Source organism: Juglans regia, chromosome 5, assembly GCF_001411555.2.
Source record: "Juglans regia cultivar Chandler chromosome 5, Walnut 2.0, whole genome shotgun sequence".
NCBI classification, from domain to species: domain Eukaryota; kingdom Viridiplantae; phylum Streptophyta; class Magnoliopsida; order Fagales; family Juglandaceae; genus Juglans; species Juglans regia.
The window spans coordinates 8,184,037-8,197,389 of NC_049905.1; the positions used below are offsets into that span (position 1 = coordinate 8,184,037).

The 13,353-nt window shown below is 36.4% G+C and overlaps 2 protein-coding genes across 2 annotated transcripts; one reads left to right on the top strand and one right to left on the bottom strand.

Annotated features, from left to right (window-relative positions):
* Nucleotides 1-5,027: 5,027 nt before the first annotated feature.
* Nucleotides 5,028-5,519, bottom strand: LOC118348418. Its single transcript, XM_035690035.1, has one exon. The coding sequence runs from the start codon at nt 5,517-5,519 to the stop codon at nt 5,028-5,030; it is 492 nt and encodes a 163-aa protein (XP_035545928.1).
* A 5,759-nt stretch (nt 5,520-11,278) lies between these two features.
* On the top strand, nt 11,279-12,095 carry LOC109002642 (17.4 kDa class I heat shock protein-like). The gene has a single exon (XM_018980483.2). It carries the CDS (start codon nt 11,447-11,449, stop codon nt 11,921-11,923), a length of 477 nt encoding a protein of 158 aa, XP_018836028.1. The 5' UTR covers nt 11,279-11,446; the 3' UTR covers nt 11,924-12,095.
* Nucleotides 12,096-13,353: the final 1,258 nt, after the last annotated feature.

Here is a 13,353-nt window from a genome sequence, read left to right on the forward strand (position 1 = left end):
GCGATTTATGGGGCCCTTGCTCAACAACTGCATATGATGGGTTCAAATATTTTTTGATAATAGTGGATGATTTTATTAGAAGTACATGGTTATACTTTCTTCATAATAAATTTGAAACTAGAAAATGCATAGAGTCTTTCTACAATCTTATTAAGACTCAATTCAATCTTAAAATCAAAATTTTAAGAAGTGACAATGGGGGGGAATTTCAAATGACTGAATTTTTCAACAACAAGGGCATCATTCACCAAAAAAGTTGTGTTGCCACCTCTCAACAAAATGTGATTGTAGAAAGAAAACATCAACACTTGTTAAATGTCGCTCGAGGTTTAAAATTTCAAGCTGGTCTTCCAATTGAATATTGGAATGATTGTGTTTTAACAACCACTATTTAATAAATAGGACCCGGAGCCCACTCCTTCAAAATAAAACACCATATGAGCTTTTATTCAACTCTAAACCAACTTATGCTCATTTGAAAATTTTTGGCTCACTGTGCTTTGCTTCTACCCTCTCTCAAGGTAGGGAAAAGTTTGATCCTCGTGGTCGCATATGTATTTTTCTTGGGTATCCCTTTGGTATTAAGGGATACAAACTTCTTGATCTTGAAACAAGAACTACTTTCATTTCTAGGGACGTCGTGTTTCAAGAATCAATTTTTTCCTTTCATTCAATTCCCTCCCTCACTTCTTCCTTCACTAACCATCCAAATATGGTCTTTACTAAATCTTTACCAGACTCCCTAGATTGTCCAACTTCCACTCCTTTTCTTGACCATCCCTTACATGCACATCCAGATGCCTCCCCCTCACCCACTTCCCAATCTGATTTACCCTCCCAACCAGAACCCCTTTTCTCCTATTCCTTTAATTTCTGGTTCTCCTTCTACCCCACCACTTCGCCGATCCACTAGACTCAGGAGAGCACCTCAATACTTGCAAGAATTTCATTGCAAGCATGCCTCCCTTCATGAACTAGCTCAATGTTTGTCCAAGTCTTGCACAGAACTCACGAGTACTTCTCATCCTCTTGCTCACTATCTTTCTTATCATAAATTTACTCTATCTTTTAGTGCTTTTTCAGTACCATTTCCACTACATCTGAACCAGTCACCTATAGGGAAGCCATAAAACATCCTGGTTGGTGCCAAGCTATGGAAACTGAATTAAATGCCTTAGAACAAAATCACACTTGGTTCCTCACTGATTTACCTCCTAGAAAACAAGCCATTGATTGTAAGTATGTCTACAAAATTAAATTCAACTCCGATGGGTCCATTGAGAGGCTAAAAGCCAGACTTGTTATTAAAGGGTTTACGCAACAAGAATGCATAGACTACACAGAAACCTTCTCTCCGGTTGCTAAATTAGTAACTATTCAGGTCCTCTTATCTGTGGTAGCAATACAAGGCTGGTCCTTAGATCAATTTGATGTACATAACGCCTTTCTACATGGTGATTTAGATGAGAAAATTTACATGAGAAAACTCCCGGGTTACACTAAAGGAGAACCTCACCAAGTGTGCAAATTAGTTAAGAGCCTCTATGGCCTTAAACAAGCTTCAAGACAATGGCACTCCAAGTTTTCTTCTTCTTTCATTGCTTTTGGGTTCAAGCAATCTCAAGCCGACTATAGTCTCTTCACTGAAGCGGATGGCACTTATTTCACTACTTTATTAGTATATGTTGATGACATTATGGCTAGTAACTGTTCACAGTCCATTTCTTCTCTGAAAACTTTTATGCATACTCATTTCAAGATAAAAGATCTTGGTTGTTTGCGTTACTTTCTTGGTTTAGAGGTTGCAAGATCCTCTAAAGGAATACATTTATGTCAAAGAAAGTATGCATTAGACATACTTTCAGATTCCGGTTCCCTTGGATGTAAGCCACTTAAGTTGCCCCTTGAACAAAATTTCAAGTTGAGTAACGATACAGGGCAGCCCCTTTCAGATCCCAGCCTTTATAGAAAACTAGTTGTGTAACGCCTCGATCTCGCATGGATTGAAGAGTTACTCCTTATAACTTAAAACTCACAATTCATCAATATATTTATAGACTCCAAAATATAAAGTCATCAAAATACTACAAAATCTCTAAATAAAATCCGACAATTCTCAGAAATCTTCTATAAGTAATCCACTATGCTTAAATAATCATCTCACTGATGCTCCATAATCCTGATCCTTAGCTAGACTATTCAAAATCATCTGAAAAATATTTGGAGATAAGGGGTGAGTTATCAACAACTCAGTAAGTAGAAGACATATACTAGTGTGTAAACATGAACATTTACAGAGATCAGAATGCAGAACAAAACATTTTCATTTTCAAAGTGCGGAAGCTGAACATGTTATTAAAATATCCGAGCGAAGATTCAAAAATAAATTCATTCAAAAATATCCTTTGGCATAACATAAATGATGATGATCATCATCAGAACATCATATCAGAACAGAGGCCATGTATAACCCCCGTGGTAGAGTTGTGCATCTACAGATAGCCAAGCAGAACATAAATCACTCTGTCATCAAGGTGTGCACTCAAAACAGAGACCACTACTATAACCCGTGGTAAGGCCGTATCTACTATTATTACCCGTAGTTGGGCCATATCCACTATTATTACCTGTGGTTGGGTTGTATCCACTATTGTAACACGTGGTTGAACCGTATCCACTATTATCACCCGTGGCAGGGCCGTAACTGAACAGAGCTGAAACAGAATCAAATTCAGAATTAGAGAGTCATGCCAAAGGTTTTCAGAAATCGCGTTTTATCCAAATAAAGTACTGAACAAAATCTTCAGAACAGAACAAAATCATATCACAACATAATTTATGCACAAGTTTCATATTCGCTCTCTTTTTCAAAGTTCAGAAACAGAATGTCAAAAATAAGTTCATGTCTACACCAGTCATGACAGAAAATACTTTCTTCTTAAATATAATCTCATGAGTAATGCAGAACAAATAACAGAGGTAGTTCAAATTTATTTTCCTAACCAAAAATGTATATTTTCCAAAAATCAACCTCAGCTCATTTTATTTTAATGCAAAATCTAGTATAAGAACCCCGCTTTCCTGAATTACTTAGCTTTTCAGAAATTTCCTCAAAATGTCGAACAATTATAAATCGTCACCTGTAAAATAATTACGTAATTCTCGTAAATTTCTAATTACTCACGTATTTCGATATTTAAACCTAAACTTCTAAAATAACCTATATAATTCCTCAAAACTTAAAATTATAAATCATCACTTTCTAAAATTATCAATGTTGATTTAATAACTTTGACTTAAACATTTAAAAATCTAACCTATTTATTATTGAAAACAAATTATAAAGTTTAATACTAGATAGTATAATTATCTCAAATATTTTAAAATAAACCATAACTATTTTTAAATAGACTAAATCATATCTAAAGTGTAAAAATAACATTACACTAATATTGTTTACTCCTAAAATAAATCTTTACCTAATAACATTTTAAAATACTTAAAAGTTTTCTGTAAACCTAAACAAAATGAGTCAACCAGTATATATATTAAAAGTTTAAAACATATTTACACAGCTTTTACTCGAAGGGTAATACTGTAATTTCATTTAATTAAAGAACCAATTTGCTCGGTAAGGTAAAGCTAGACCTCTTGTCTTTGAAAACATACGAAACTTGCATGAAAAAAATAGTTTTGCATGGCAGGGCACACCGAGAAGGAAACATGTGACGGCGCGGGGACTGGCTGAGGTCGACGGCGGTGAGGGCGGCGCCTGGACAGTTGCAAATGATAGAGAGAGAGATATGATCGAGAGGAGCATACGGTGAGGGAGTGAGTGAGAGACTGAAAGAAAAGAGAAAAATTAAGAAAAGGCGTGAGCTTACTGGTAGGGACGCGGCGTAATAGGAGTGACGTGGAGTGACTGTCGGAGTTCTTTGTGCTGGTGGTAACGACATGGAGGCGTTGGTACCGTGTGTGGTGGCGTTGAACGACAAGGGCACTGGGCTGTGTTGCTCTATTTTCAATGAATAAAACAGGGGAACACGGCTGGCGTCTTGCAGTGGTTGGTTTTGCTTCGGGGCTAGCGTCTTCCATCGTGCAAGGGCCAGTCGTGTGGGTTGCGACGTGGATGAACTTGGCAGTGGGACTGCCCTTCAGTGGTGGTTGTTCGGTTTCTCGCGGGGCTTGGGCAGTGCTATCACACGGTGGTTTCCCTCGTGCGAGATGTGGTTCATGTGTTTTGGGCTGGGCTCGATCGTGGCAGTGGCTGGAGTGCTGTGCGGCTGCTGGTCTTCAAGCCGGTGTGAGGACGTGCACTGAAGTTGGATGGTGGGAGGGCATGCAATGCTGCAGTTGCTAACTCAAAGTCAGTGCACGTGTTTCATAGTGTAGGAAGGCAAAGGTGGATGGTTGTTTTGCCGAAGTGGAAGAGAAAGTGTGCAGAACGTGTTGAAGGTGAATATATAGAACAAAAACTGATAAAAACCCTAATGAAATAAAAAGTAGAAAAACTGCCGAGAAAGTATATCTCCAATGCAAGCAGTTGCCGTGAATGTCGTAAGGATAGGAACGTGCATGCGGAGAAAACTAAAGTCTGACGTGAAGAGTGAACCTAGTTAAGGGAGGTTCTACGTGTGATGCCTAAAAATAAAAAATAGTTGAAACCTTAAGAGAAAAAAACATAAATAAAGAAACGTGCATGAAATGTGTAACACAAACTATATAAAGTAAAAAAAAAAAAAAAAAAACTCAAACACGAGTTTCTTATCGGACCTGGGTGTTACAAGTTGGACGACTATTGTATTTCACAATCACAAGTCCCGATATTAGCTACACTGTCTAGCTTTTAAGCACTTTCATGGACGACCCCACATATTGACATTTGGCCACAGCTCACAAGCTTCTTAGATATCTAAAGACAACAGCTGGTCAGGGCATTTTACTGCCTCCACATCTCAGTTACAACTAAGTGCCTATTGTGATTCAGATTGGGCATCATGCCCAGACACATGTCGCTTCGTCATAGGTTATTGCCAGTTCTTGAGTTGAAAGATACGTGGTCCATTCTGGTCGGAGAAACGATCCTGGAGGTTGAGCCATATGTCTTGTGCATCATCAACGAAGACCACGCTGGATATGATAGAGGCACTGATGGAGTTTTGAAGCCAAGAAGCCATCATATCGTTGTAGCACTCCCAAGGTTCAAGCAAGGGGTCATCTGGGCCAGATGGGCGTGGGATATCACCCGTGACAAAGCCCACTTTGTTTTTGGACCGTAGAGCGTGGCGCATGGCACGTGACCAGGTGGGGTAGTTATTGGGGTTGAGTGGGTCAGTGACGAGAAGCATGGCTGGGTTATTGCCATTGTCTAGGTGGAAGGGATTGCTAGGGTCACTCAGGTTCAAGAAACGAGTCGTGGGTGTGGCACGAAAGGTGTTTGTATTTAGGTTTGTGTGGACTGCGGTAGGGTCAGAGTGGTGGGAGGTAGAATAAGATGAGCCTTTAGTTGGGTCTTCCATGGAATTATTCTCTCAGACTACTGATCCCATGTAAGGAACAAAGAAGGAGAACAAAAGGGATTGATGTGCAGAGAGAGTTACGCCTGGAAGTTCCTGAATGAAGAAGAAAATCATGCTCTATAATTATGTAGTGGAGGATGTACAGTACTGCTGCTTTATACATGGGTTTCCTAACAGAATAAGATTCTTCCTAAAATTATAATTTAGCTCATCTAGAAGATATTACCAAGAATAAAATAATAATAGCAAAATGAACAAATACAAGTGAAATAAACAATAAACAAATACAAGTGATTTATCCTTTATTCAAATAGACCAAGGCATCTGGGAGACTTGCAGAAGCTGGAGAAGGAGAGTATGTGGTAGCTTGATCATGGGCTTTGCTATCTTGAGGCTGGGCTTGTGTAGATGGATTTTGGACTTCACGTTCATTGCCTAATAGTTTTGAATTCACTACCACCTTGGTTTTTTAGGGGCAAATGGAAGAGTTGTGAAGCTCAAGCTTCAGCCGTGAAAAAATATAGATGAAAGGGCAAATTTTGTAATCTAAAAATTTGAAGTGAATGTTTCTTCTAATGCATGGGCTTTCATGAAAATGGAGGAAATGTAACCACTTACCACAGAGGACGCCGACAATTGGGTGGAACACAGTTGGATGGAACACAGGGTAGAGGAGTGCAGCTCAGCCAAGGAAAAATGGCTGAGAGAGAGACGTTGGTCGTGGAGGAAAAATGGCTTGCAAAATGAGGTGCAAAAGTGGCAGAGACGATGTTCAAGTTGGAGACCCAAATTCGGGAATGGGAATGGAGACGACGTGCTTGGGGGGAGACGATGGTCAATGCTCTGTTCATGCAAAATGGTGAAAGAAATGGCTCTTCCTAGCTTCTTCTCATTTTTTTTAATAATAATATAAAAATCCATGTCAGCAAGCATGCACAAAGGAGTGCACGAACTTGTTTGTATGCAGAAGAACTGTTTTACAAAACAGTCGTCATAAATATAAATGAGTGAGGATAGCATTCACTTGTAGATCCAAGGGTGAAGACTCTCCCAGCTAATAGGGCCTTCAGGGAATCACACAGCAATTTCTTTCCTCCCACTCTCAACTGAATCACTTCCGTGAATAACGTTCCTACATAAAGTAACTTAAGCATTAGATGTTTTCCAATCCTTAGGTATCACTAATCCATTTTCGAAGTAGAATTACTCAAAATTCATTTTCCATTTCTGCATTAATTTTCCTAGCTTCAAAAAATTCCATCAGAAGATGTTCTGGAGTAGGAGGAATACAAAGCATATAATTTGCTGGGACCATAATTTTCTTGATCCGTAAAGGAAAATTATATATAAAAAAAAGTTTTCAACCAGAATAAAAGATTACGGGGTATTGAACACATTTACATGATCACAACCCACATTGGGAGATTTTGTTCACATAAAAAACAAACCAAGTATAATTTTTTTCCTTGATATATAGGTAGAAGCCAAGTGAACAAGTTGAAACAAAACAGTACTTTAAGACCATTGATGCCTACATGAGATGACCATTCTTTATCAACAAAACAAAACTGCACTTTAAGACCATCAATGCCTACATGAGATGACCATTCTTTATCAACAAAATGCGTACTGGAAATCATACAAGACCATGACCAAATTTTGCAAGAGAGAGAAACAAACCTTGGTATTTTGAAAAGTATTCAGTTAAAGGAAGATGAAATTACCTCCCAATTTCAACTGCAAAGTCACCACGGATGGTTCCAGGGGCGGAATCCGAAGGATTTGTAGCTCCAATAATCTTTCAACCAAAAACATGAGCATTTCAAATTGAACCCTCTAAGAGTAGACCACCTATGGCATAACTGTCATTTCAGATTCTCATGTAAATTATGCAATCAGGGTCTACATCTAAGTATAGATGCACATATTGGAAATCATCATATGTAAAGCTTACAGGCACATATTACTGCCAACCCATAAGTACTTCACAGCTCATATTCTACGATGAATGATCGAAAAGATCTTACCTTTCAAATAGAAGCCCTTCTTCTCAAATCTGCTAATGATCTCACCAACCTGAAACACAGATAAATGCTTTACGAAATCAAGCTGTCTCGATTAAACAAATGGCAGTTGCAAGATAGGTACTGGCCAATCACAACTCAACGGCTTCACCATTCAACCGAATCACACAATTGTAAACTCAACCACATTTTACACTTCACACAATAGCTATGTAATCTTGGTTTAGAATCAAGATAAGACCCATGAGTCACTTGGAAGTCTTAATAATAAGTTCATTTCAAGAGAGGCTAAACTTCTTGGTGAGGTTCATGGTGTCAAAGCATGAATTGTGGTCTAATGCTTGTCCACGACATTTCCTACATTAAAAGTAAAGTGGAACCATGAATGAAGGCTATTTAGATGAAGAAAAATAGGAAAAATCTAAGGGAACATAGGTAAAACCAAAACTAAGTTTACCTAGTATTTACACTTCAGACAGTTATATACAAATGGCTAGATGAAAACTGATTTTGATCAGAAGTTTATTATGTATGTCTTGATTTTTTAGTACTCTAGCATGTCACAAAATGATAGATGTAACTAAATTGAATTTACATAGGAAAGGGAAAGAACATGGGCTAATTAGAGACCCACGGCCACCACCGATGCTCCCTTTGGAACAACATCAACAAATTAAAACCCAGATAAAAAAGAAAACTGCATCTAACTAACGCTTGGAGGGAGAATAACCTTGGCAAGATTAATACAAAAGCACTATATCGGTACTCGGGGGTGGAAGCTGTCTAGCCACATCATCATGGGTCTAGATGCTTGAAGAGCAGCGAATGAAATAGAAGAGGAAGACTTAGAAGACCATAAAATGGCAAGAAGAAGATGATTTGGAAATAAGGGTTTGTAAATCTTACCTTGGGGTAGTTCGAATATGTCGCGGAGATCAGTGGAAGGAGAGACGGAGAGGGCACTACAAGAAATAGGGCCTTTCCCGCCGTGGGTTGTGCTCGAGATGAGGTGGCGGTGGAGTAGTGGAGTTGCGGGCGACGGACTGTGCTTACTGGCGTGGGTTGTGCTCAAGAAGGAAGAGTTGGGGAGAGAGAAGGGGAGGGAGCAGGGGGCGGGGGAATTAGGGCTTGAGGGAAATGACAGGAGAAAGAGCGGGCATTTCAATTTTATTGGCTTTTTGTGGCGTCTCCATATCGCCGCAAATGCCTAAACCTCGCCAGAAATATGAAAAAATCATTAACAACGAAAACAATATCGCTCCAAATATGCATTTGTGGTGACTAAAAGTCGCCGGAAAAAAACTAAAAATCGCTGCAAATAACCACTTTCACAATTGCAGCGATTAACTAACCGTCGCAAAAAAAATTTAAATATTTCGACAAATTTTTCATCGCAAAAATTGAAAAGTCATTGTAAAAGACCAATTTTACATTTGTGGCGATTTTGTCTGTCGTAAAAAGTATAAAAATCGCCGCAAAAGACCATTTTCCAATGTGATGTAAACAACCCACGTCGACGTGAAAAACGCTGCAAATAATAGGTTTTCACGACGATTTTATTTGCAACAGACCTAAAATCGTCGCAAAAAGCCTTTTGTCTTGTAGTGGCAGTAGTACTCATGCCTTCGTAATCCTTTTCTATTTTTCACATTAGCCTACTTTTTATTAGAACATAGAATTGGGTCTAATGGGCATGAGATACATATATCATAACAAGATATACGGGATTCATGTCTCTTTTAACAAAAACTAAATTCAAGCCGGATGGAGCACGAACCAAGGGGGTTGAAAGAGAGCAATCAAGCCCAAATTAACCACAAGGCAACGAATCATCCACTAAAATAATTAAGAAAAATAACAACAAAAAAATGTTTGGTCCAGGAAAGTAAATCTTAACTCATCATGTTATTCTTCATAAATTAATTGAATTCTTTTACCTATCATTCATATACCATATATTTAATAAAAGGAAAAAAATTAAAAAATTATGTGTGGTGTGAGGATGATGAGTAAAATTTTTCTTTTCAATTTTAACTTTTTCATCAAATCATTATCTAATCATTATAACTAGCACAAATTTCAAACAAAATACAAAAAACAATTTTACATTTTCCAATCTCAAAATAAAAATAATATTAAAGAATTAGATTCTAACAGTATTTTAATTTTATAATAATTTTATTACTTTTTCTCTCTCATTACCCAAAATTCAATAAATACTTAATTCAAACTAGCTCACTACGATTCACAAACCATCTTACTACTATTTACAAAATTTTCATTTAATCTCATTTCCCAAGCATCCCCTAAGGCCTCGTTTGGTTTTATAGATTGTCTCATTCCATCTCATTGCATCTCGTCTTAACATTCAAACACCATTCAAACACAAATATTTTTTAATTTTTAACTTTTTCATCTAATTATTACCTAATTATTACAACTCTCAAACTTCAAACAAAACACAAAAAGTAATTCAACTTTATTAAATCTCGAAACAAAAATAATATTAAAAAAATAATATTATAACAATATTTTAATTTTATAATATTTTTTTATTCAACTTTTTCTCTCTCATTTCTCAAAACTCAATAAATACTTAACTCAAACTAACTCACTGTGGGTCTGTTTGGGATTACGACAGGAGCTTTTAGAAGTACTTAAATTGCCTTAATAACTCTTTAATAGAAAAATTAGATTGTTTGGATGTTAAATATTAAAATATTTTTAATTTTAAATAAGCTAAACAATACGTTTGAGGAAAAGTATCGGTTTGATGCTTTTCCCAAACGTGTTTTTTCGGATAATACGAACGTAATTTGAATTTTAAAAAGATTATCAATATACAAAAATATCCATACAACTTTAAGATAATTATAACTTTCAAAATTTCAAGGATGTGATCATAATCTTCAAAAATTCAAATAATCGTCATTTCTACATTAGAAAGTATTTTTTTTAATTTGTTTCCGAACAAACTTTACATGTTTGAAAGTGCTTTAAATATATATGGTTATCAAACAATAAATAACTTTTTAATAGTTTAACTTATTATTTAAGTTATAAGATGTATGCCCTAAAACTATAAGTTATATTTCTCACTACAATCCCAAACATGCATTATTATTCACAAATCATCTTATTACTATTTACAAAATTCTGATATCTTCTCATTCACAAAGCATCACCTAAGGCCTCGTTTGGTTTTATAAATGGTATCATTTCATCTCAATATGTAAACACCATTCAAAATTTCAAATGTAAATACTTTTCAATTTTCAATTTTTAAATTTATTATTTAATTATCATCTAATCATTACAATTTTTTTGAATTTTAAACAAAATTTAAAATATAATTCAATTTTTTTAAAAAGATTATATTAAAAAAATAATTAATTTAAATTTATAATATTTTTATTCAATTTTTTTTCACTCATCGCCTAAAATTCTATAAAATATTATAACTGAAATCATCTCATTCTATTTCAGATTTCTCATCTCATTTCACAGTTGATATGTAAAACCAATTTTATCACTAAATGTTTTTTTTTTATTTTGTGGGCCTCTGTGGACGAAGTTTATAGAAGATTGCCGAAAGGGCTGGCATTCAACTATTTCTTTTTCTGAATCTATCGCATTGATGGTGACTTTGATGACTGGTATCAGAACCTCTACGAGAACACTAGAAGTTTCATTCTTTTTCTTTTTCTCTCTCTGCTTTTTTCCCTATTATGGAGAAACCAGAACCCTCTTCCGGGACCTATATATAGGGTGCTCACCAAGCTTGATTTCAACGCGAGATTCATCACCAAGCTTGATTTCAACGCGAAATTCAACACAACTCAAAAGCTCTATCTGTATCTGGTTTCCCTCGTCAAGATTTCCTTCGCTCCAAATTTTCCAGACATGTCGCTCGTTCCCAGCCTCTTTGATGGTCGTCGAACCAACGTGTTTGATCCATTTTCTCTAGACTTATGGGAACCCTTCGATGGACTCCTCTCCTCCGCCGTTGCCAATGTCCCCCCCTCAGCACGCGAAACCGCTGCGTTGGCCAACTTAAGAATCGACTGGAAGGAAACCCCAGAGGCCCATGTCTTCCATGCAGACCTCCCGGGCCTCAAGAAGGAGGAAGTGAAAGTCGAGGTTGAAGATGGAAGAATTCTGCAGATTAGCGGAGAGAGGAGCCAAGAACAGGAGGAGAAGAACGATAAGTGGCACCGCATTGAGAGAAGCAGTGGCAAGTTCCTCCGCCGGTTCAGGCTGCCGGAAAATGCGAAGATGGACCATGTCAAGGCTAGCATGGAGAATGGGGTGCTTACTGTGACTGTTCCAAAAGAGGACGAGAAGAAGCCTGAGGTCAAACCCATTGAAATCTCCGGTTGATGAGCAAGACATATATCCTCCAACCTTTGAAGTTTGAAGCTTTTGTTTCGAGTCAATCTATGTCGAATAATTTCAGTATTGTGTGTTTGTCCGTGTGTTTCTTTTTAAAGTTTGAAAATATAAGACTCTGTTGGTTGAATTTAAAATAATTTATACCTTAATATTTTGGGAATTGCTCGTAACTTCTTTACTTCACAAGAACTTCGTGTCTTGGCAAAGAGAGAAGAAATAATCTTTAGTTTTTTCAGTGTAGGATATAAATTAGAGTTTATATTAAAATAGTTACTTGCGTTTTGTTTTTAGGCAGATTTATCTCTTTTCCCCTAATATAATTTTGATTATTTCGATTTTTCTATTACAAATTTACTAGATCAAATTCGTAGATCATGTATTCGTGGCCTACTATGACACATGACAAATTCTAACTGACACGACACATGGCAATGATGTAATGAAATCACCATTGGCGCCGTGAGGGCACATGACACGCTACAACAGAAAGGGTCCTAAAAGATTCCAATTTTGTCTTAAAAAAATTTTTAGAACGAAAAAAATTTGTCTCAAGATCGTTTCAACATCATTATGCTAAAAGGTATTTTGAGATGAAAATTATAATTTCATTCTAAAAAGTATCTTTTGGGATGAAATTAAAGAAAACCGTTTGAATACATTCGAACGGAAATTTTTTTTTGTCATGGTTGAAATATCCCAGAGTATCGTTCAAATGGAAACAATTTTAAGTTCGAACAGTAATGACGTGTTTGAACGATTGTAAAATATGTTCGAACAAACAGGAATTCGTTCGAACGGTATGAATTTATCTTTGTGTTCGAATGTTAAATGGTCAAGACGAACGGTAGATGGGTTCGAACGGTATAGGTTATATTCGAACACGATTGAAATAAATGATGTTGGAACGTTGTGTAATCGTTCGAATTCTACGAACATAAATTTCGTTCGAACATTATGTTAACGTTCAAACGCTATTGTCGTTTGAATATAGAGTTCGAACGTTTTATGTTCAATCGAATAAAATCTCTTTAATTTAAATCAATAATAGAAAATCAAATAAACATTCATAATATTTGAAAAAATACATTATAAATTGTTTAACACTCACAAAAGTGTTATATTAAGCGCAAACTAAATAAATAACAGCGAGACGGGCATTGTTCGTACATAAATAGATAATCCTAAAATCTGTACGTAAAAGGTCATTAGTTGCTTGGAGGCCTGTACTGTTGCATAAGCTGCTGCATTTGGAGTTGTATCTGTTTTCTGAACTCTTCTTGTTGTTCTTCATGTTGTTTGAGGTGCATTTCCATATTTGTTTGTTTTGCCAATTGAGCCTCTAACTTATGCTGCATTGCAATCAATTCTTTGATTCTGGAATTTGCATTCTCTAGCACTATAGAAGTCATAGATGCATT

Excerpts from the sequence above, each read along its gene's own strand:
- LOC118348418 (XM_035690035.1), bottom strand. The coding sequence starts at position 5,519 with ATGGAAGACCCAACTAAAGGCTCATCTTATTCTACCTCCCACCACTCT.
- LOC109002642 (XM_018980483.2), top strand. The coding sequence starts at position 11,447 with ATGTCGCTCGTTCCCAGCCTCTTTGATGGTCGTCGAACCAACGTGTTT.